The 25,517-nt window shown below is 38.5% G+C and overlaps 1 protein-coding gene across 1 annotated transcript in view; it reads left to right on the top strand.

Moving 5' to 3' along the window:
* CUBN (cubilin) overlaps positions 1-20,080 on the top strand; it is a 155,490-nt gene extending 135,410 nt beyond the window's left edge. Inside the window, exons 59-68 of the mRNA XM_013941561.2 lie at positions 970-1,099; positions 2,023-2,240; positions 12,883-13,088; positions 13,976-14,138; positions 14,641-14,849; positions 15,524-15,671; positions 15,785-15,966; positions 17,029-17,194; positions 19,079-19,314; positions 19,717-20,080. Coding sequence (XP_013797015.2) covers positions 970-1,099; positions 2,023-2,240; positions 12,883-13,088; positions 13,976-14,138; positions 14,641-14,849; positions 15,524-15,671; positions 15,785-15,966; positions 17,029-17,194; positions 19,079-19,314; positions 19,717-19,824 — 1,766 coding nt within the window. The 3' untranslated portion in view covers positions 19,825-20,080. The remainder of the gene's footprint in view (positions 1-969; positions 1,100-2,022; positions 2,241-12,882; positions 13,089-13,975; positions 14,139-14,640; positions 14,850-15,523; positions 15,672-15,784; positions 15,967-17,028; positions 17,195-19,078; positions 19,315-19,716) is intronic.
* The last annotated feature ends 5,437 nt before the right edge of the window (positions 20,081-25,517 follow it).

Below are 25,517 nucleotides of genomic sequence, written 5' to 3'. Positions count from 1 at the left end.
CAACAGGATGCAGGGAAGCATTTTGCCAAGTTAAGATTATAAAATAAGGACTGAAGTTAACAATGGAGATTAGAGTTGGTTTTATAATAGTTTCTGTTCCCTCAGCCACTGGAGCTGGGAACAAACATTATTCCACATCCTGGCCTCATCAGCACCCATGGTGTGCAACCCTGAGAAGCCAAGCAGTGCCCTTAGCTCCCAGCTGCAGGGTTTAAATTGCTCCTCAGCCAGCGAGCAAGTATGCTGTCCTCCATCTCAGCCACCCTCCGCTCTGGCGAGGCCCAGCACGAGGCAAGGGGGGAATAGTCCCTGGAGTGAATGACACCTGGGGATTCCCCCTTCCCTGCTGCATAGAACAAACAGGAGGTTACTACTCCAACAGCAATGCCCCGGCTCTGCCAGGACATAGAGGGAGGATGAGGCTCTGTGTAGAGTTGTGTCAGAAAAGTTAGGGGTAGAGCTACATGGGCAAGTGTGGCTGCTTTCGTGTCAGTGACAAATCTTCATACACATCATGGAGCAAGGGTTTGAGTGAGGGAATTTCTTTGCCCACTTGTCAGCCAGGTTTCTCTCTGTGAGCTAGAGCAGGTACAGAGTTCCTCTGGGTACCTCTGACTCACCCTGCTGTGTGGGGCACCCTCCTCACTCCACTGCTCCCCAAGGGTCCTATTGCAGCTGATTAAAAAATCAGGCTCTTTTACTGCACAAACACAGTCAGTGCTGTTTAGTATGGACCAGACAACCTGTTACTTCAATGCTGACATCCAGTCTTCCCTTGCACAGCACAGCTTCATAGAGATCTCTGCAATTAACTTTCTAGGCATGGCTGTGAAGATTGCTCCTAATTTATCAAGGGTTTTCCTTTGCTCATGGTTAAAAGAGGACTAACAATCTCCTGCAAGAAATATGAGAGATAGGACAAAGCTGGCATTCAGACACTAATAACTCTTCCTTCTGCTTCCCTTGCAGCATGCGGTGGCATTTTCAATGGCTCTGTTGGCATTATCAGCAGTCCGGCCCATTCAGTTGTAGATTATCACAACAACATGAACTGCTCGTACCACCTCACAGTTGGAAATGGCAAAGTCATGGCCCTCAAGTATGTAATCTAAGTTCAGCTTGTCACCAAGGGGACAGGGAGGTCTCTGATTCCAATCAAAAATAATAATAATTTTCTCTGACTTTCCTTTTCCAAGGGGAAAGCTGAAATAAAATGAGAAATTGCCACTGAAGCCATTCACATCAACCTGAGGTTGCTTTATGTCTTACTCTCAGTTACTTGTAATGTGCAAAACATCACCATAATCGTAGCTTCCCACTTGAATTAGAAGGAGGAGTAAGAAATTGTAAAAATACAACTCTGCTCTTAGTTAAATTCTGTCAGCCTTTGAGGAGTTATGAGGCTCTTGTGAATTGATATAAGAAAAACTGAAATTCTGTTAGAAAGCTGGTACTCGCTTTACAGCCCAGGTAATAATATCCACCCAGAAGATGTATACTTGTGTGTGTGTGCTGTCCTACCTAAAAAAGAGATCTGGCTGCCACAAAATGTTGCCACTGAGAAATTAAAAAATATATATATTCTTCTGTCAGATATACGCTGATTGTGAACAAAGGCAATATTCCCCAACTAAATGGAAGACACAGTTGGTCTGCAGTCTGAGTCTGAATTTCGTATGCCTATCACATGCCCAAGGAAATTGCAGACTTAGCAGTTTGCAGAAGTGAGGGAGGGTATGTTTGCACAGGGGAGGTCTGCTTCTTCACAGAAAGCTGAGGTGGGCTGACAGCTCTTGTCTTGTGAGAGGCCAGTTTCTTCAAGGTTGGTTGGTTGTGTTGTTTTGTCATGCAATTTATAGCTCTGCTTGCTTGTCTTCCTGAACAGGAATGTCTGCGGTATCTGTCTATGTATGGCTTTGGCCATTGCTATTACTTGTACCTTTCCTCAAGCATTAAAAACATACATAATTTTGGAATAAAAATGGAAATGTTGTACTCTAATGCTGCAAGTGTATTCTACAGATTCAACAGCTTCTGGCTTGAAATGTCTCCCTCCTGCTACAAAGATTATGTGGCTGTATACGATGGCTCAGGCACCCACGCTCCTCTCCTCGGGAAATTCTGTGGGTCAGAACTGCCCCCGAATATCAAGAGCTCCAGCAATAACTTGTTCCTGGTGTTTAAGACTGACTTCTCTGGAGCAGCCAGGGGATGGAAAGCATCTTTCAGGGAGACCTTAGGTAAGAATATTATGAGATTGGTAACCCCAAGTGTCTGTTGAGAAGTAATTTCCTTTGGTGAGTGGCTGTTACAGCTTCACTCACCAGTGGTGCTGGAAGCAAAAGGTTTCTTAGTTTGTTGAATGGACTAAGCAAAAGACTAGGATTAGGGGATCCCTGGATTCCAGCCCTGGCCCTTTTATTTTTTGCTTAACCTTTTCCTGTTTCTCCAAAGGCACAGATGTTTCTTGGGTGACTGAGGGCTTAGCAGCACCCAAAGTCCTCTCTTTTGGAGGAAATCTGGCAAAACTTGAGAACTCTCATCCTTCTGTAGTGACGGGTTGGTGATGTCCTGTAGATGCTTCCCTCCCATCCATCCTCCATTTCCATTTCTGTGCAGTCCACTCACACCTTTTTAAAAACTAAACTGTTAAAATCAGTTAAGATTGGGGTTGCCCCCAGGTACCATTGTGCTGGTCTCTGCTGATTTCTGGGATCAGTCTGGATAGTTGGCCCCCACATAAATGGGATCACACTGAGAAGGCGTTGGCCGTAAGATCTGTTTTGATGAACACAGAAGTCAGGGGCAAAGCTTCATTATTGCCCTAAAAAGGTTTAAACCAATAGTCTGTTTTTAAGATCTATGTTGAAAGGTACTTTTTTACCTTCTTATAACATCTGAATTGTTATGGAATGATAAGCAACAAATAATTATTACATGTACATTGATTTCATGTCATCACTACTAGTTTCTTGTGTAATTAACTCAATGTTTTTGTGATCTAGAAAGAAGTAATTGTCCAGTTTACAAAGCTGGCACTCAGATAGTTCAGAATGAAAGGCCTTTGTGGCAGGACAAACATAGTCTTCTGCTGAGTCACTGAATCTCCTCCCCACCCCTAGCCAGCGACTTTCTCATTTGATACAGTTTGAGAAAGTATTTACAGATAAGGAAAATAACTGGTTCTGTAGTCTTTGCCAAGAAAAATATTCCCACAGAACCTCATGGTCATTACTATTATTAACTCTTTTTTTGCTTCATTCTAAGTAATTGCTACAACAAACTTTAAGTTCGTTCTTGTGGACTGTTCTTTCAAGTAATGTAATGTTGCTTCATTTGTCACTGTTTTTGAACAGTTAGCTATCAGTTGTCAGAGATCCCCCACAGCCATGGATCCATGTTTCCAGGGTGAGATCATCAAGAACTCCTCAAGCTCTTGCTCTTCCTGTTGGCGTATAGTCAACTTTTTTAGCCACTGACTTCATTTTTACTTATACAGCTTGCCAGAGAGCCTGCTTAAACACACAAGAGAAAACAAGCCAAGCCTTCCGAGTCAGTACCAAGCCTGATTATTTCCCAGAGTGAGGATAAGCCTTTTATAAATAAACTTTAATATCTTTTAGGCTAATTTTTGGAGGGACACAGGCTCTTAAGGAGAGGGAGGTTGTGGTGTTGCAGGACTTATTTAGGGGCAGTGGTGTTGCAGGATGGAAAAGATGGCCCTGCTGGAGGTGTGGGGTGTGACAAAGAGTCCACAGTGGTGAGACGCTTAATGGTAGGTCGTCTTTCTCCTCTGTGGGAAGCAAGCCACAGGGACTAAACCACACAGCCTTTAGGCATCCTGACAGCCTCATGCTACTGCAGAATGGCCAAAAAGTAAAAAAGTGTATTATAAAAGGAAAAAATGAGTCACAGTCCTGCAGTTTGACTTCTCTGAGCAATACAGCCAGGAAAATTTGTGACACATCTTTGTAATATGAGGTCTGAGATTCTTCTTCAAGTGAAAGAGAATAAAACCACAAAGATCGAAAAGCTTGTTGTTCTAAATGGTGCTTTAAAGTAACTCCCTCGTGTCTGTCAAAAGATAAAACCAATGTGGTTTTGTAAGAGTACAAGTACAATCAGATGACAATTAATAATGATAAATGTCTTGGATAAGGAATATGGATCTGTAGAGCAACAAAAAACCTCATTCTCTGTTGGATGACAAAGAGTACATTATTCTGTAGTTACCCTGGGGAAGCACAACTGGATAACGTAATTATTGCACTCTGTTTAATGTTGTGAGTGACCCTGATTATGTATTGGAAAGAAGCAAATAGAAAAAGTAAACTCTTTTGTAGCAAACTAAACTAAACTATTTCCTTTCTTCACAAGCTCTTCCAATTTCTTTCCTGATTAGGCTTCTCTCAGGGATACTGCCAAAAGCCAGGGTTATCTGTTGTTCATCTCTTTTTAATATTATTAACAGGGAGTCAATCTGATGAGTGTGGTGAGAGGGAAGAGAGTAGATGGAGTAGGAAACTCACAGAAGCCTAGCAAGATCTACAGTAACCAGGCAGTCTAAGAGTAAAACACTGAAATTTGTGTAGAGAAACATGCTCTGTTTTAATTAAAGCAATTCAGCAGCACTCATCCTGTACCTACTAGAATATTGATTCCCCCCACTAGACAGAAAAGGCAAACTAACAGAAAGTACAAAAAACATTAATTTGACAGTATAGCAATATTTCATCTTTTTTGTGAAATGCATTTCCTTAGAAGTATGTTGTTTACCATGCTGCTCTATATGCTGTGCAATATATTGCTGAATGCATGTATCACAAGCAACATTCTTTGTCATGACTGATTTATGATATGGAGCATTTGATGCAGGGGAATATATGGCCCTTGTTGGTGTAGTTCTGAGGGCTTATAAATTCACTGACCACCTCTGCTTCTAACAGAGCAGTAACCCTGGTGCTAAGTTTGGACACTTATCGGCCTCATATTTGGAATCACTGGACAGGCTCTCAGGCTCAGCTGGTGAACTGAGCTGACTGGGGGATCCCAGCCTGCTGCAAGCATTAGATTTATGGAAAGAAAGACTCCTCCTCTTGCCTTAGTTACCGCTGACCTTTTTTCTGCCTCCGTTTTCAGTCTGTAAAATGAGAATTATACCTCCTTACCGTAGCGAGTGTGTGCTCCTCTAGGCAATCAATAAAAGGATGGGAAGAGATAAATCGATAGAAGCTTAAGAGATTTCATTACATTAGATGTCTCTGTGAAGAAAGAAGAGCTAAGATCTCTCCCCGAAGAGTGAGGTCTGCAGGTCTGAACTTGTGACTTGGCCAAAGCTCTCCTGCTCCTCAGCAACAAGAGGAGACCTGAGATTTTCAGCTGACCCTGGCTGGCAGGGATGCAACCTGCATTTACCTCTGTTGTCCCTGCTGTGATAACAGGGACTTTGTGCTTCAGTGATAAATGGAGCTTTTGCCTGTTCCCATCTAGCAGTAGGGTGGCCCTCTCACCCCAATTTGTGAGCCCTCTGGGGATCATGATACCAAGGCTGAGAAGATGTGTAAGAGTTTGTTTGTTTATTTGTTTGTTTTTAAAGAGTCAGCAACCCCTGTTAGGAGATGTAGCTGTGACCTTACTAACAGCACATCATTTCTGCTTGGCAGCTCTCTGTGCTCATGTGCATAGCCCTGTTGTTTCAGTTATGAAAAATATATCCCATTCTAAATGATCAGAGAAAGGGTCTAAGGATTTTATGAAAGGCAGGTCTGCTCATCAAGGCTGCTTTAGGAAGCCACATGAATTTGCAAGAAGCAAAGTGTTACACAAATGGGTTGTGTCAGGAAGCTCTTCCTGAGCTTTTCTCACACTACATGGGCAAAGCTGAAACCTAGATTTGGGCCTGGCAGGGCCTGGCAGGGGAGGTGGGATGGAGAAGGTCAGGAAGATTGTCTGCTTTTTTTCTGCAGTCCTAAATCCTGCTTGGCTTCAAACTGTAGTCTGCTCTTTCCCCTCTCCTTTCTTGCACTATCTCCTGGTGAGTGTGCAAAAGTTCACACTGATACTTTGTGAAAGAGCAGTACAGTGCACTGTATTAATACCAATATCATCACTTTCTTTGCATTATTGTGGGGCCCAGGAACTCATGGGCCATAATTCCACTTTGCTAGGCACAACACAGACACAGAATGAAGCAACAATCTGCTGTCAAAAAGAGCTTATGATTTAAACACAAGACAAGGGAAAACAGATGGATAGAGACAGGCAAGAAGAACAGGGCAGCAACAACGAGAAAAAATAGCGTTGTAGGCTCTAAGGCAGAAGAAATGCCTCCAAAAGCCTGGGCAACCGTCAGGCTGCTGGAATGCAAAGTCCTTAAACACCCCATCCTCTGTGAGAGAGACAGGGAGCCTGCTCTCAGTCTCATTGTTCTCATTTTGCCCAGTTTTTCCCTCAAGGATCCCTCAGTCCTTTTTATTCAAATGAGCATTTCTGAATATTAATCATTTTGCATAGGAAAAAAATCTCAAGTGGATAGACTTTAGAAGAAAAATAGTTGGAAAAGGAGTTGTCTTATGTGATACACTAAAAATACATTAATAGGTATATTAATATATAATAATAATAATAAACTTATATAAATAATCCTGTATGCATATTATAGAAAAAGATGATAATCTATGTGCTTTCCTTCCTAACAAAATGATCTGTAACTTACCTGATAAATTACCCAGAGGCATCTGTCTTCTTTTAGTCTATTAAATGTGTATTAAATTACTTGTTTCCTGTTTGGAATACAATACACTAAGTGTCTATCGCTAATAGGTTTACTGTTATGCTCTCCCCTAATGAAATTAAAATGTGCTCTTAAAAAATTGATCCAGTAGAATTTTGATGGCACTTTTATGCTATTTTATTTTGTCAAGACAAAATTTTGGCTAATATAGTTCTAAGTCCAGTTCTGCACTATGAACCGAAAGCCTAGCTCACTGGATTTGATTTTGAGATGCAGATTTTCAGCAGTGACCAGCATGCACAGTTTCTGCTGATTTTGTTTGAATTGTTCAGAATCACTGAAAACCCAAGATTCAAAAGGGCAGGCAGTGTAAGCTGTAAAATATCAGTTTGATCATTCTATTGTATAGGTAGGGGTAAGGTCTCCTTTTGTGAGTCATTACTAAATTCTCACACCACCAGCAGTATTTCATTGCACTGATTAATGTAAACAATTTCAGTAATTTTAGTGCCTGCTGTCAGTGGCACCAGTGACCTGTACTGACAACAGCAGTTATGTCCTGTCAGTTGGAAAAGGACACAGAGACTCTAGTGCAGCCGACTCAGATTTATTGGAAATTTTTCTTCCTCCAACAAAAAAATCTTAGAAGCATGTGTCCTTAACTATGGCATGTGAGCACTTTTGCTGAATTCAGTGCGTCTTTCCATGCCTTCAGAAGAGCAGCAGTGCCTGGCAGAGATTTGACAGCCCATTAGGATCAGTTTCCAGAGGTTAGATCAAGATATCCAGCCTGGGCTTGGAGCATGGTTCTGCAGAGAGGGTCAAGCTGGGAAGCAAACTTCTTCAAACTCAGATATGTTCTTGCATAACTTTCTTTAGGCTTTTGATCCACTTTATTTTCTACCAAATATTTTACACATTTCAGATTCACTACATTGTTGTGGCTTAACCATGATTCGCTTAATCTATTAAAACAATGAATCAATCATGGCTAATAATAGCTTTTCTTGATCTTATTATAGTCTATAAAAATATCAGCATCCTTAACAAACTCGCAATATCTGTTCATAAAATATTCACAGTTTCTAGACTGTTTGTAAATGTCTTGTGACTTTAATAGGTTAAAAAATATATACCAGCATGCATCAGCTTGGAATCTGATTAAATTTAGAAGGCATTTGTAGTGTTAAAATACATCTCTTCAATATTTCTGAAAAAATACATCTGTTGAACTAAGGGACAGTGTACATATGCCTCTCAGAAATGTCAGTTATTTAATGTCTATGACATTTCTTCTCCTAAAGTAAAATAAATAGATGTTCAGCATACTCGATTTGGACAGACAAGAAAAGAGGTAGACATTTTAAATATGAAATTTCTGACTGATCTGGAAAAATGAGGAGCTGAAAAATTATTTTTAGACACAGTGATTAACCATAACTTTATAGTGATTAAATGGTTAAAAGATGCTGAGATATTCAGAATAAAGGCACTTCACACAACTGTGGGTAAAAATCTCTGCTGGCATAAATTGCCTTAGCTTCACTGAAGTCAATAACTTCCTCAGTTGAAAATCTGTACTGCAATGCAGACATTTCTTATTCGCCATTGGAAAAGAGATCTGCTAAGGCCTGGGTAACTACAATGCCAACAAATATGTTAATGCAGTTAACAATTTTTCTGAGGAAAGTATTAGAATGAGGCCAGACTGCACGTCTGCCTTTTGTCTCCTAGACAAGTATCAAGGAGATAAATAGGATGAAACATCTATTACAGTTAGCAGAAATAGGACAAGCTTGGCAGAGAGCTTGGCTGAGAGACAGTCTTGGCTGTCGCATTTGGGATGAGCCAATAGCCAGAAAACCTATGAGTATGAACTTCCTCTGGCTGCATTTGTGATATCCTTCTGACACAGGAGATTTTCACTTTGCAGTCTTACATGTCCCTGCTAGCACCATTGCCATGCCATCAGATCAGGCAAAATACCTTTCTGCTTAAAGGCCAGGCTGAAGACTGAAAAGACCCCTGTGCTTTTTGAAGTCTTCCCATGAAATGTTGCAGGCGCTGCTGTCAGGACTGGCATTGCGGTCAGGGTCCTGCCTGTGCAGAGTGACGATGTGTATACAGCGGCTACCAAACATTGGAACTGACCTCGAAATCTCAGCTTATGAAGGTTAACCAACCTTCAGGATTGGCTGTGAGACAAATTATGACAGTATGATTTCCCCTCCAGCTCTACACAGTTCTGAGTTGTACTGTGTGAAGCCACAATCTGAAAGAACTATGAGATTATTACAGCATGGTCCAGCCACTTCTCTGCACTGGAATTTCTAAAGACCTTTAAGGAAAGAGGCATTGATCTTGGCAGAGTTAATCCTGGCTTTCTCTGATTTTTAATTCAGATCAGACATAAACCTAGAGTTCCCAGGGATGCTTTTAGGTGAAATCAAATGTAGTTCAGAAATATGGGAGAGGATTTTTGGCTCTGTTTAAGCAGAGCTAGAACAGTTCTTTGAACTGTGCTGTCTTTTGGTAGACATTTATAGTGCTTGCTGTACTTAGTAAGAAGAGAACGACAGCAAAATTAGTTTGTTGTGTTTTGAAATGCCATCAGTTTAGCAGTTTCCAATTGATTTAGAACTATTTGGTAGGCTCCCTTTCATTGCATCTATACCTGTATAAATGATCCTTACCTCTGGCTGTGCTTCAAAGGCAGCAGCTTCAAAGATTCATCTTCATCTTGGTTTCATATCTAGAGGATGTAACTCTAGCAGAGAAACATGTGCTTGCTCTCTGCTGTAATTATTTTTATTTGCTGTAGGGAACCTTCAATTCCTTCCCTTTTGAATGGTCCTTCAGCCTTCTAGTTTCGCTAATACTTTTCACCAAAAGCAATTAATGATGACAGTGTGTGCCCTAGTTCTTCCGATAATTTGTGCTCTCTGGCAAGCTGTTTATCAGGAGGACACGATTACAATCTGATTTATGATGACCTTACGATTTTTATTTCAAATAAGAAACCAGAGAGAGAAACAACAGTCAGCCATGTAATCCATCCACCTGCCCACACAAAGATTGTTCTATAAAGTACATTTCTCATTATTTTTATCAAGCTTAGCTTTTAATATCTAAAATGATGATCTTTTTTATGAGGCTGTTCTACAAACTAACAGAATTCTCAGTCCCAGATTCTGCCTAAATTTTAGCTATGATCTTTTTGGCTGTGTTATCCAACAATGAATATCAATGATGGCAGTCTGGACAGCTACTATATGGCCTTCTATTCAGGAATGGTGATGATTTTTAAAACAATGAATTGCATCCTGGCTGAAATGCAGCTCAATAATATTTCTCCATTACAGTGAGTTCTCCTCTGTTAAGTAGTTGGTTCTTCCTTCACTTGTGGGAGTTTCCGTAGACTTGCAGGGTTTGCTGTTCTGTAACTTTTAGTGGCTGCAGTCAGATGTAATGGTGATTAGTACTGAAAAATACAAAGGTAGAAGAATAGATTTTTCAGCAGGGGCTGCTCTTTATTTGGCTTGATGCAGGGCTACTTGATATCTTGGTTGGCTTCCAGTCTAGCCGTTATTTATTATGTACTCTCTTGTAACCATTTGACTCAACTCTGGCTGAGCAGGCTAAGCATTGTGAAAGCTAATGATGAAACCACATATCTATTAACTGTAAATTATACCTTTATTTATTTATCTCCCCTTAAATGCTATTATTGGCTATATTTGCCAGAATTATTTTTCTTATAATGAGGGTTTGGCCTGTTTCTCTCTCTGTCAGGTCCATATTATGTGCTCTACACACACGGCTTGCCCACATCTATATTTTTTTGTTATCTGAGCTGTCTTCATGGCTGCACAGCTAGCAATGAAATGCACTATTGCAAAGGCCCAGACATTTGCTATCCAAAAAAAGGACAAGCCAACCAGCACTGAAACCTCTCCTGTTGCATTGCTTGTGGCAGTGCTCCAATTCCTGTTGCAATGTTCTGACTGGCGTGTTTGCAACTCTAACTATGAAAAGGGGAAAGGGAGCTTTGTAAGATGGTCTGACCTATATATCGCTAGAGATTCAATATTGCAGGACTGGAGGGTGAGACTATGATCTATGCTTAATAATTCTATACTTAACTGTATGTTGTGTGGATGAGGTCCAAAATGCTGAGCAGGAAATAGCTCCAAGAAGCTTGCTTTAAGAGGTTGGAATAAATCATGCAGAAGGGTCAACCTAGAGAAAAATAAAACAAAATTGCCCTCTTAGTGCAATTGTCTGGTATTTTCCTTCTTCCTAGGATATTTGTAAAACATAATTTATTGGTTACATTTCCCTCACTGTTGTTTTCAGCTTCTGCAGTAGCATTGGAATTACACTAACACTTCTCCAAGTTTCTGATTTCATTACTAGAACAGCCCACAAAACTGGACTACAATCTTCACTTTTTCACTTTGTTCCTGTAATAAGTTTCTTCTGCTCATTTCTAGCTATAGCAAAGGCTTAAATCCCACGTTATTAAGATTTTGGTTTTAAACAAACTTCATTTTAGGGTGGAGTTTTTCTGGCTTTGGTTAGTAGAGCAGGATGATACTTATTCTTAGTCACTCTGGTTTAACCATTACAGTCTTGCAGGACTGGGCTGTCTCCAACCCATGGTTACTGATGCAATCCTGATACTTGGATGCTGATATTACTCCAGAGTGATCTTTCGTAATATTGTAGCTTAAGTAGTGCCCAGTTTTCTGTGACTGGAAATACACCAGTGTGTCAAGGTGAAGTCATTTTATGTTGGCCAGAAAGGCATGTCTTACACACGCAAATGAACTTCTGAAACTATGTTCCTATTGCTTATCCACAGCTGAAGCATCTTTTGCTTATCTAATTCTTCTAAAAGCACTCACTGGGGAGACAACAGCCTGCTTGCAGTTACTGCGTCACTCTGTGCAGTTTACAAGCACTCTTTATCAGATTCAGCCAACAGCAAGAGTATGAACCATACTTTATTTGAATTCCTGAGTTAAATAACTGGTCAAGAAACCCCATAGAGACTGGAAGAGCCTAAAGTTGAAAAGTGGTCAGTTTTACTAACCCAGTCCAACTTCTGGAAATCAAACTACAAAAAAAAAAAAAAAGAAAAAGAAAAAAAAGAAAGAAAGAAAGAAAGAAAAAGAAAAGAAAAGAATATCCCTTCAGGTAGTTTGTATTTTTTGCTTGTTTGTGATTAGATGTAATAGGAGGGTTCTGATCTTCTGAGTAATTGGTTTTGTCCAAAAGTCATTGATTTCAGTGTGACTGAAAACATTATAGGATTCAAATTTTCACAATGAGTAACTACAGCTAAGGACTTAGCTCTATACGTGAAATCCAAATGAAAAGTAGCCTGCTTTTCAGACGGGTTGTTCACTTGTAAGTTCCCACAAAATTCAACACCGCCAGAAACAGTGAATATGAGTCTGGATCCCAGATAGAGGCTGCCAAATTCAGTGCCACTGGAACAAGGTTGTATTGCCAAAATAAGCCACTCGATTTTTAACCAGATTTTGAAAGTTAACAACTCAGTGCCCCCTACTGTCCAAGTATTGTTAGTGGTAGGTAAGAATTATGTTAAAACACTTTCTAACCATTATTCTGCTACTTAATTTCTGTCCTCTGTCTTCTTACATTCTTTTTTAAAAACATCTGCAGCTACATTTTCGAAGTAGATGCAGATTTCATATTCAACAAAAAACATGAGCCTGGTGGCTAGAATTTCTTGCTCATCCAGTCTCCACTAATCAAGTTTCTTTAAGGAAGTAGCAATCAAAAATGCACTCTTAACCCTTCACAATTTTTGTTTCCCAGGATTCATTTCAGTCCTAAGAGTTTTAGCTTCAAAGCTGGTAATAAAGTAGGCCAGAGATTTGTGGAGTAAGTCATTCATCCTGTATTTTCTGGCTCTTGCCTTTCTTAATTCTATCAGATCTAATTGTAATCCCTATCTACCTAAAGCTGTTTGTGTTGTGAGCATTTTAATTATTCAAGTAGTCCTTGTGAGATGGGGTAGTAATATTCTATAATGCAGAAAAAGCTGCTATCTTGACATTAAAGATTTGAAGATTACATAAATGCCAGGAATTGCTTTTAAAAAGCTGCTTCTTTAACAGGACCTCAGCATGGCTGTGGTGGTTACTTGACAAATTCAGCTTATAGCTTTGGCTCTCCAGTCTCCAACATGAACAGAAGATATGAGAAAAATCTGGAATGCATATGGATCATAACTGCACCTGAAAACAAACTGATCAACCTCACCTTCACTTCATTTGCCCTTGAAGCACAGTCTGCTCGAACTTGCCGATATGATTATGTCAAAGTAAGATAGCTATGTATTTTAACAACATGTCCATGAGAACATAACCATGAGGTTAAAACTTAATTAATAGAAAATGGCTTTATGAAGAAATTCAATTACTGAAAATAATTATAATTGTCCAGTGGGTTAGATTACTACTGCAGATGAAATCCTGCCTTTTTGGAAGCCAATCAGAATTTTGACATTGACTGTTATGGGGACAAGCTTTTGTCCGCAGACTGCCTATATAAATGAGTATTTAATCCACAGAATAGACAAAAAACAAAAGTCAAGCACTCAGGAAGTAAAGTTGAAGATTTCATTATCATACCAAATTGCTTGAAAATACTTTTATTTTTAAAATTTTGAATAAATAAATCTTGATGCTAAATGCTCACCTCTGAAAGCTATTCTGCTGGTGATGAGCACATAAAACCTAGGATATATAGTACAATGCTCCCAAACAAGATCCACAAAGATCTTAACCATCCAGAAGATGGCTATAGAGCCAGTAGAGCCAGTTGAGCATTAGAGATGCTCAATGCAAAGAGCAATGAATTCTACATTTTGATGAATACAACCTTTCCCATTGAAAAGTGTTTGAGCTTCCATATAAAAAATAAAAGAAAACAGAACCCCCAAATTAAAATAGAATAAATTTTTGATTGATTTGCTGAAATGAGACCAGAACGTTCCATAATGAGATTTACACCATCCACCAGAATTAGTTAATTTGACGGTGAAGAATTGTAGTCATCAACGACATCCTGTTAAAGCACAAAAGCACCTTCTGTGCTTTCAAGTAAGAGAAATTGTAATGTCGGGGGGGGGGGGCAGAGAACTTGATTTCTATTTATTTGTTTCTTGTGCCAAAAATATTAGCGGGTTATATGCTTTTCTCTCTTCAGCTATATGATGGAGATAACGAAAATGCCAGTTTAGTTGGCACGTACTGTGGATCTATGGTGCCAGCTCCTTTTCTATCTACCAGTAATTTCTTGACTGTGAAATTTATCACAGATAATTCTGTGGAAAGGGAGGGTTTCAATGCTACCTACACCACAGTGGATCGTAAGTATATATAGATTTATGTTTATGTATTATACGTATGTAACACATTGTTGTGACTCTTATGGAGAAATATACACCTAAACACTAAATCATCAAAACTCATTATAGATACAGGGTCCAGGAAAGGGAGAAGAGAGTCCTCAGCATAGCTCTACAGAGCATCTCAATATAAGCAAGCTCAAAGCAGCACTGTTGGACTCCGGTGGGATTCTCTTTGGTCTCCTCTGGCTGCAGGGGGGTTATCAGACCAGAGTGCAAAACAGGAACATGCTATCATAGACTGCTAACATGTATCCTGATGTTACAGAGAACAAACAAATCTGCATTTCATGACATACATAGACATAGCATTAGAATGTTTTCTACTTTTTTTTTTTTCTCTAGAGAATTACAGGTAGATACAAAAGTATACTGTCCAGTGTAACTTTGTTTAATAGGTAAGCCCTTTTCCCCAGTTGGAAAGGTTTTCCTTCTGTGATGCATTTATTACTATTTTAAACAGGACTATGCGGAGGAACATACAATGCAACTTCCACCTTCCTGACTGCAACATCACCTAACTTTCCAAATGAATATCCGCCATTTACCCACTGTATGTGGATCATTGATGCCCCTCCACAGCAGCAAGTCAGGTTGGTGGTAGAGGCCTTCCACCTCCACTCTAACCAAGACTGCTCTCAGAATTACCTAGAGCTCCAAGATTCACCAATGGTAGGAAATTTACAGTTGCTACTATGCTTTATTCACAGCTACCCACATCCAGCTCCCCTCACACTTTGCAAAGAGAGGAGAAGGCTACTGCTTAGCAATAGATTCATTGATTATTCTGGATGAAGGGGTACATCCAAAGCTTTATGCACTATGCCCCACTTAAGGAGTGTAACTGGTACATTGACTTCATGGAAGCACATTATATACATTGAATTTGACCTGCTGAGTATTACACAATTTTTCACCATTGCACCAAGTAATAGAGCTGCCAAACTTAAACACTCAGAAAATACGGCCCAACAGCAGGTTCTCATAAACTGATTGTACTTGCTTCCATCCAAGAACCATGATAAAAATGAATATTCATGCCAAGAAGAGTGTTTGTAGAAGGCATCAGGAAAAAAAAAAGTCTGTGTCCATTGTATTATGTTATTCTAAACCTTCTTTCATTGTTTCTTATTTTGGCATGAAAATACTGTTACATTTGGCTTGCATCTCATCATATTGAATGTAAGATGTTGAGACATTAATAAGTGATTTCCATGAGAACTTTAGAATGCGACTGCATAACTGGTATAGAAAGTTCTGAAAGATCTATTCACCTGAAGTTAATAAGTAGAAAACCATGTTAGATCACTAAATGAAAGTAACTTGTGGTATGTATTGAATTCCAGCACAGCCAAGGATCAGCCCATAGATTCTGTGGCACCGAAACCTTTTCTGTCCCTGAATTTTATTCTTATGACCGCACTGCCATTGTGACTTTCAAATCAGATGAATATATGATTAACAATGGAGTTAGATTTACCTATCAAGCTACAGGTAAGCTTGAAGAAATGTCTAAAACATCCGTCAACCATTTCCTTTACTGACTCCGTATAGTAAAAAGCAATACAGAGATCTGAAATGCTTATGTGTTTCTGTTTTTTTTCAAGGTTGCAGCAGAGAGTATAACCAGTCATTTGGTTATCTGAAGAGCCCTGGCTGGCCTGGTCATCACCCCAACAATATAGATTGTTCTATTGTTCTACGAGCTCCACTGAATCACACAATTTCTCTCTTTTTCCATGCTTTCAGTCTGCAGGACAGCATCCAATGTTCACGTGACTTCTTAGAGGTATCAAGCAAGTATATATACTTTCTGAGCCTGAGTCAAAGTCTGATGAAGTCAAAGAACATTAATAGGATTGGATCAAGGTTAAGTTGAATTGACATTAGGAACTAATTTATTGCTATGGTTTTATAGTGAAACTGCTCAGATATTATAGTAAGAGGTTAAAGAATACACAATTCTAAAACAAATGAATATGTAGTTTTATTATCAGTTAACTCATCTTCACTTAGCTCTTGTTGATGCAGTTACAGAGCAAGCTGGCATACTTTTAATTTGATGTTAACATCTGTGGATGAACAGTAAGCCATAAATTTCAGTACTTTCATTCCAGCAATAGAGTCTATCTACTTGATTTTTCTTCTTAAAAAAGGAGCAGATAAATAAGCTGCAGTAACAAGTGCATGATACCTGCCAAGCCACTTGGTGTCAAGGAAAAGTGTACACTCCTGTACAACTCTTACTGCTTCTTTGCATGGTTGTTGAGGATTTCCCTATTCATTGGTGAGATGACAAAAATCAGATGGCTGTGGCAGAATAATTACTTTGTTCTCCTTTCTTATCCTCCTTACCCTCTCAGGAAATGGGTCTGAACATCATCATTATTACAGCTCAGAAAAAATTCAGATTAAATCTGAGCTAATGTAATATGATCTGTCTCTTAATGTGACCAGGGAAAGGAGCAGTCTATAGGGTAAAGTATTAATTTTCTCATCTGGAATATTAACATTTCTTATGAGAAGTAAAACATGGACTTACATTCAAAAGCACATCTTAGCCACTAAGTAACCAAATAATTTTTATTAGTCAGGAGACGTACACTGTAAATTTAGCTACCATGATGATGCTTGTTCTGTGCAACTGCTTGCAAAGCTCAGACTAGTTAAATCTCTTTTTCCTTCTACATGGCAGTATCTAGTAGGAAAAATAAAAGTATTAAGATGACAATCATAGTATGCACACAAGTCCATACACACTTCTTGCTGTGCTTGTATCACTGCATAATTGTACTGGTGTATAATTTGCACAGGTATTTAATGTTGACAGTGTTTCTTGTATCCCTTGAAGGTCAGAAACGGGAGTGATGGGCAATCACCACTACTTGGCAGGTTCTGTGGAAACACTGTGCCCAGTCCCATCTTCCCTAAAAATCATATTGTCTACCTGCATTTCAAGAGTGATACTTCAGTGGCTCATGATGGATATGAAATTACCTGGACCTCATCATCAAGTGGTAAGGTTGTAACAAAGTAATTCCACCCAGCAATTGTATACAGAGGAATTACACTGAAAAGTGGAATTCAGTCTGCTCAGTTTGGGCTCTGCCTCATGAACACTCAAAATCTTCTCAAGCACCCTAGTCCACCATATTCAGTCACTGGAGAGGGGCAGTTGTCCCTGAAGACTAGTGGGGTGAGATCCAATTTACCTGATGTAACCAACTCCCTCTCTCCAATGCTGAGTTTAGGCATCATCAAGGCATTCAGGCCACTTAAGCTGGGCATCTACCTCTTCTATTTAGACTACAGAAAATATCTGGCACATCTGTCTTGGGTTCCCATCTGCTTATTATGCTTCTATGGACAGAGTGGTGGTGATGGTGGTGACTCAGTCTACTTCCTTAGTAGTCCAGTCAAGATAGGCCCTGGGATCTAGGCACTGCTAAGCCTAAGGAAGACTGAAATTTGCCCCAGGAGAATAACCTAACTATAATGCTGTGTGGTGTCTATGTAATAGACACATTCATAAATGGCCAATGAAATGAGAGTGAATAGTTGGGTAACACAGTTTGCTGGTGACAATAGGTTATTGAAGACAGGAAAGCTAATGGCCAGCTGAAAAGCACTGCAGAAAAACCTTACAGTATTGAGTTGCTTGGTGATAAAAGGGTTAATGAAGAACATGGAGGGGAAAAAAAGACAATCCTGACTCTACCTAAAGAAATGTGGGCTCTGAGTTGATTATTAGCCCTCAGGAACAAGATCTTGGGGATAAAATAGACAGTTCTATGAAAACAGGAGTTTAGTGCTCAGTAACGGTCCAAAAGGCAAATATGATGCTAGAAATTATTAGGAAAGCAAAAGAGAATAAAATAGATAGCCACTGTATAAATCCATGATTCACCCACACATTGAATACTGTGCACAGTTCTGGTCTGCTGTTCTTACAAAGAATCCAATATAACTGGAAAACTTTCAGGCAAGAGTGATGGCTTCTATATAAGGATGTCTATGTAGGCTGAGACTTTTTAATCTGGTTAAGAAACTACTGAGTTCTGTAAAATTATGAGTGTTATTTGGATGGTCAATAGTGATCAACTGTTCATTGACTTTTCCCATAGAAGAACTAGAGGTCTTCAGATAAAGCCAAGGGGTGACAAGTTCAAAACAAACAGAAAGAAACAGTTCTTAACACAATATGCAGTTAAGCTGTGGAACTCCTGTCCATAGGATGCTACAAATTTACATAGACTAAAGGGGTAACTGAACAAATTCATGAAAGGCAAATTTGATAAAAACTGTTAAATACAAAGCTGTCATCTCTGGAAGCTGGAAATTGCTGGAGACTAAGAGTAATCTGGGCAATGATCTCCACATGCTTACTCTTACGCTATATACTTACCTTTCTGTCAGGGCATCTACTTCTGCCCACTGTTGGAGATTTAATTTTCGTATAGATGGCCTGTCTTTTGACTTAGTGTGGTTATTTTGTCTGAGCTGTTCTCTGCTCTTTTCTATTAGATGATGATTCTTCACTACTCTTCATTCCAAAGAACAGCCAAAGAGAATTTGTCTCTAGCTGATTAGCTGGGCACTCATCTGAGCAAAGGGCAGACTTAAAACTTTGGTTCCTGCTCCAAGGAGTTTCAGGATTTTGGTTTTTTAATAGTCAATGATGGTCTAATGTACTTTGTCTATTCCTCTTGGAGCATTAAAGCTGGAGCCTCAGTTTTGTCTCCTTTTGGAATAATGCTTGTATATCCACCTTCATTGTTCCAGCTCGCAGTGTCACTCAGTGTTTTTCAGGGCAAATACTTATACTGTACTGATATACTACATTGTGTAGTACCTTGTGAACGTTTTGAGCTTTTGAGCTAATTAACAGTGTTCATTTCTAGGATGTGGAGGAACACTGTATGGCAGTACTGGCTCATTTGCAAGTCCCAGCTACCCTGCAACGTACCAGAACAACACTGATTGTGTGTGGACCATTATTGTACCCAAGGGACGGATTGTTACAGTGAACTTTGATTTCATCAGAATCGATGACCCAGGGGATTGCAGTAGCAACTATCTGATCCTTTACAATGGGCCAGATGCCAGCTATCCGCCCACCGGACCATACTGTGGGATGGTATGTATTCTCTACTGTATGTGTCTCTGTAGTTAAGATGAACCTTTATTGTATCATATTTAAGATTGTTTCCCCAATTCTGGCACAAATTCCATACAGATAAGTAGAGGTGAAGGCATAATGCTTCTGTGCCACCTTAGAAACCTTTCAATGCAGACCTTACAGTGACATCTAGTGGGTGGCATCAGCAAGCTTTTTTCTCTGAATTTAGTTGCTTCATTTGTGATTCATGTATTTGTAACACCTTATGGAAGAAAGGCACCAGCAGTATCTAGCACAGACCTGAGGTCCCTTCCAAAGTATGATCCTATCCATGCCTTAGTTTTTGTGCTATGATTGGCTTTTCCAAAGGATCTTGGTGTTCTAAAAGGTTTTACACATTTTTTTTGTCTTTAATTTTAGGATACAAACATTGCACCTTTTACTGCTACATCTCATCAAGTCTATATAAAATTCCACGCTGAGTATGTGACTTTACCATCAGGATTCCAGTTAAGTTGGACAAGCTAGAACACTGTTTATGAGAAATACATTCCTGTTCCTTGCTACACTGAAGAGACTTTAGATCATTAAATAACACTTTGAAATCTGATTATGATCATACACCTAAAGTAAGGCCTTTAAAAAATTACTGTGAATACAGTTCTTATGAATTTAGAGTTCTGGCAAACAAACATGATTTCCTGTTGTACTGAAAATAAACTATTATCTACTGCGAAACTGTGTTTCACAGTACAGTGAAACTGCTTTTGTTAATATTTGAAACATAATGCTTTTTTAATTTTCTTCTATATAAATTCAAATGCTTTATAGAAATGTGCAAAAAAAGTTTTACATTTAATATTATAAAAAGTTAATTAGCTAAGATAAAACTTAAACACAAAATATTCAATATGAAGTTGATAAGAGGAGTTAAGATACAAAGTTGTTATTAATTAGTTCTAGGGAGTTATGTATTTTTGTCCCAAGGCAACTTTGAAAGTATCAGGTAAATTAAAATAAAAGCAGACATAGATAAAAAATTGCCCTGTCCTACAGCCACTTACATAGATAACTTTTTTAAAGAACTTTCTGTAATAATGCATGTTGTGAATAAGAACCTGAGTGAATAAAGTACTCAAGCATGGTACTAAAACTTAACTACATCTAGAAGCAATGACAGGATCAGAGTCCTTTGTTCACATCTGTGATTGTATTTATTGAGTTTTAATATCTTCAGGCTTCAAATCTATTTTAAAATTGAATTTATATGAAAATTAATGAGACTTTTAGTAAATATTTCACCTTCCTAGACAACTTATGGGCAACTTCCTAAGCATTTGTAAAACAGATATAACTTCCATATAAGACAAGACATAAAAATATTAATTGACTTTTGACTAGAATTAGTTTGCTCCTTCCCCAAACTTCAGTGTCGCTCTGACTACAGTGGTTTCTCATATCATATGTAAAAAATGTTGTTCATGGGATGTGTGGATGATGCTGATTCCTAGCATGAAACAATTTTTGTCACAGCCCAGAAAAAATGACAGATTCATTTCCTGAGAATTACCTGGAATGGAGAGGCAAGCGGAATTTACATCACAGCAGAGAAACACTGACAGATCTGTAAGGGGAAATGTATTGTTCACCTACTACTATTTTCTATGGGCCTCATCAGAATTCTAACTTCGTAAGTATTATGGAAGAGTCACTCAAAACAAAGTTAATTACTTAAGGTTACTGTTGCAACAATTGATTATAAATGACAACATTAAAGTGTTAATGGCAGTTTTAACAAAATCTAGGAGTTGTCTGAAGATTCCTCAGCGGATGCTGAAAAAGCCATCATTCCACAAACTTAAAAAAAGCTTATAGTGTTTGAGAACCCATCCTGATTAAAAGAAAATGTAGAAAACAAACAAAAAAGGAAGTAGATGGCAAGATATAAAACACAACTCAAAATGATCTGGTAATAGGTAAGAAAGAGAGAAATCTGTGAACTACCACCACCCAATACAATTCGGTGTAAGATGGCATTTTAGAATCTTCCAAGTATCGAGAAAGAAAAGCGTAACATGGAAAAAGGAGAAATATCTGTATGTGGAGCAAATTGGGTGACATTTATGCCCTACTGAGCTGCTGGCAGAATAGAAAATTACTATTTCTAATAAGGGAAGATATAAAAGAGCATATAGTCAAATTAAACGTTTTCAGATCAGTGGACCGAGAAAACTTTTGCTCAAGAGCCCAAGCCAAACTGCTTCCATATTAACAATCAAGGAATGATACAATCCTAGTTCATAAAGTTTATTCAAAACCCCATACAGGAGACAACAAGCAGTACAGAGAACCAAGTGATCTGAACTGCCTGGAGATATAGCTACAAAATATACTGTATAGCAAAATGTAAGACAATGCAAAGCATATTTCCCATCATGCTGTTTAATACACTAGAGCTCACCTGCTTGGTTGGATCCCTGTAAGACACTTGTCTCCTAATCCCTTCGACTATGTCTACACGGCTACATAAAAGAAGGCCAGGGTCCAAGGTCAAGTGCACAAACTGATTCACATCCACATTGCTTAGGGCTTGCTTTGCCTAGGACTTGTCTTGGGGAGAGCTGGTTGGAGCTGCTACTAGCAGATCCCACTTCTATTTACCTGCACAGACACATCCTTTAATCTCATATTCTCAAATTGGCCCATGAAGTCTTTGTAGAGGCACACTGGTCATTTGTGGATAGTGAAGCAATTTCATTTGAGATCTAGGTGCATGTTCAAGAGTTCCAGTGCCCCAATGTTAAGGATTGTCACATTCACGCAGCTGGAGAGTCTTATGTGTCAGATCATCCAGAATCAGTTTTATCATTAAAAAAGGTTTAAATATAAAATAACATGGGTATTTAAAATAGACTACCAGTAACAGAATAAAGCAAAGAACAAATAAAACTAATGCACCGATGGAGATTCTTGTTGGCTGCTTCAGCTTAACTAGCTTGCTACTTGCCTCCTCTTAGTTCAAACTGAAATCTTGCTATATTAGCTTAACATGAAGTTCCTTTTGCTTCCAAAAAGGATTAGGGTGGCTCTTGCCTCCTATTTTTATTTCTCTTGTTGATGGTGGTAGTGAAGGGGACAAAACAAAAGCTACTACTTTTTGCCTATACCATTTTAAGTCAGATGGTCGTAGATTTGCTTACCTTCTGTTTTCCTATGAAGAGGCAATAGAATACTGCACAAAATGTCAGAGGATAAGATCACACTTTAAGGTCTTTTGATGAGCTTTTCTGCCTTGCATCTTACTTAGGACATTCCTGGTTTTAGACTGATTTCCTCTTTTGTAGCTTTCTTAAAGTTCACTGGGAAAACCCTATCATCTGTCAGATTTTAAGAAATATTAAAGGTATAGTCATTTTACTAATTTCATAACTAGGTCTAATATAATATCCAAACATAACACTACAGATGGTGAAATTGGGAATGGTCTACTTAATTTGAATAACATTTTCTAAGAACATAGACATTCGCTTAGTTAGAAAGGAGAATGCTTCTAACTTACTGCTTGGATACTAAGGAGATATGGGGACACCCATCTCCTGTTTTCTGAACATTAGTAAGCACTATACTATCTTAGTAACATCACTATGGGGAGTCTTTAAAAAACAAAGGTGTAATATGGATACTCTTATAACACTTCTGCATTTTTAGATTGAACACACCCAGCCTCAGCTCCATAAGTGTTTTCATAACAGCATAACATTCCCAATTTCATTGTGACTGCCACATCTCTGCCTCGTACAGTAGTCTACATGCCTTGTTTAAGCCCAGTTGGCTTCCTGTGGTAGAATGTTTCTAACAGAAAAGTCTCTTTAGCTGGCCCTTAGCTCAGCCTGCTTCCTGGGTTTTTTGTCTCGAGATTTTGTCTTCTGTTTGGCTGTCTCACTTTACTGCTCTCTGGCTTCTTATCTGGGATGCTGCTGTGGTCCATTCCAGGTACAAAGCTATAACAGAGCTGTATTTGTTAGGCTGTCTCACATTTTGTCTAACTGGCTGTAAAAGCAAAATGCTCTCTCTGGGAGCAGTCAGATAGTCCTGCTGAGTGCAGTCTAGCTGAGTGTAATCAGTAACAGTGATTTGGGCATGTCCTGCATGTGACTTTTTTATATCTGCAAGACTTCATTTAATTTACCTGAAACAAACAAAATAATTAAAAGACACACCTAAGAAAATGTTCTACAATATCTATCCCTCCAAATTACAACAAAAAGAGCAATCACACTTTAAAAATAAAATCATATTGAACACTGATCACACCTTTTGAGGGAAGAATTATGCCTTGTTAGAACTACGTCATGTCCTTAGGGATAATGAATCCTCTAGGACAGGTTAAACCTTACCCTTGCCAGGAGTAAAATTGACAAATATACTTAATAGAAATGTGTATGTGGTTTTAATGGATGAAGTTCATTAGTGGCTTTTTGATTGAGACTGATACCAGTGACACAGCTTATTGACACATAGTTTCCTGAAGACCAATATATTGGCCTACCCCAGGATGGCCTACCTGCTGACTTTGTGAATAGTATTTAGGTATGATCGGGTGACCTGTGATGTACAGGAGGCAAGTTTCAGTAATTTGACCTTTAGTCTTAAGCTGTATAGGGAATCTGCTGTTAAACTCACTAGTTTGTTGAAATCTGTATGTCAGAAAGGTTGATTTCACTGAGAGAAAAATCATGTTTCACACTGGAACAGATTAAATGTTTTCTGACATTTTTCTGATACAGATAAACTCCTGGACTGTACTTTGGGACAATGTACTTGGTCTTAGTATGGCCTTCTACGATAATGTCAAACAAATTTTACAAAATCATTGAACTTCTGCAGAAAAAGACTAAAGAACACTGTAAGATGAATGGAAATGTATAATATTAAATTAAAAAAATCCAACACTAACTAGCGGTTGGTGTACCTTTAAATGTTACAAATACTCTGGTAAATGGTACAAATACAATACAATACAAATTTTAAGTGAGTTAATGAGTTTCTTTAGAAAAAACGAAAACCCAGCAGAGGATTTATGCTCATGAAGACTGTTGAATGAAGCTGCTGATACAAGGTTCAATTGATCTAATCCAACTGACTCTTGCCAAAAATAGTCAAAGTCTAAAATTAGAGTAAATTATCAAACCCATTCTTTAAAAAACAGGAACAAAGTAACCCACTGCTGTACTCTAACATTTTATGTAAGGAACCACAACAGAAATACCACTGCAGAACTATTAAAGGGGACGTCCTTAAAGGAGGGAGCTGTTACTGAGCCATGTTTCTGTCTTGGAAGGTAAGGTGTGATTTAAAACACCTTTTAACTTGCTTTAAAATGACTGTGCAGCAATATCAAACAGGAACAATTAAACAAATAGATAATTAAAAAAATATATTTTAAGAAACTGCTATGTGTTATTTGTAGTGTACAATACAATTAAGAAGACAAAATCTGTTTAATAAGATTTATGATTTTATATTGCAACACCACCTTGAATACTTTTGTTTTTATGCCTGTGCACGTTACTATTTTATAGATAATGTGGTAGTTCTGAATACCGCACGTCTGCATTATATTATCTGCATGACTACAAACATCTCCACTGTAAATGACAAAGCACAGATAATGAATATGCATGTTTTTTCACTTTCCAGGGCCTGCACCTTTATGTGCAAATCTTTTTCTGCATGTTCCTACATATATAGATTTTTATTCTTTATTTTTATCTAGTTTAGGAGACAATTACATACAAATAGTAAGCACCTCAAAGACTGGGATTTGAAAAATAAGCACTAAAAGGTCTACAACATTATTTTTGAAAAGCCTTTCCTGTGTGGTAGGGCTATACTTTATAAGAAAGTATAGTAAATGAGAAATAATAGAAGAATGGGATTGTTATGCCTATAGTTACTTGAACTGAAAGAGGGAGAAGATATATGGTCAATTTGCTAAAAACTGTGCTGCTGGTCAATCCAAAACATTAGCCAATGTTAGTTAAATTTACGAGCAAATTTGGCTGAAAAACAGTTATCAGCAGGTTCATAAAGCAAAGGAGGGGGTGTCTGAGCTTCCCACAATTACTTAAGATAAGTGTCCTAGGCACCAGAATTAAGTATTTAGTGTAATTATGTCAGCTGCTAATCGAAAACCACAGAATTATTCTGCAGTCCTGATT

Source organism: Apteryx mantelli, chromosome 2 (genome assembly GCF_036417845.1).
Source record: "Apteryx mantelli isolate bAptMan1 chromosome 2, bAptMan1.hap1, whole genome shotgun sequence".
In the NCBI taxonomy this organism is placed as follows: domain Eukaryota; kingdom Metazoa; phylum Chordata; class Aves; order Apterygiformes; family Apterygidae; genus Apteryx; species Apteryx mantelli.
The sequence above is the reverse complement of the archived record's forward strand: the minus strand, read 5'-3'. Positions and strand labels throughout refer to the sequence as shown.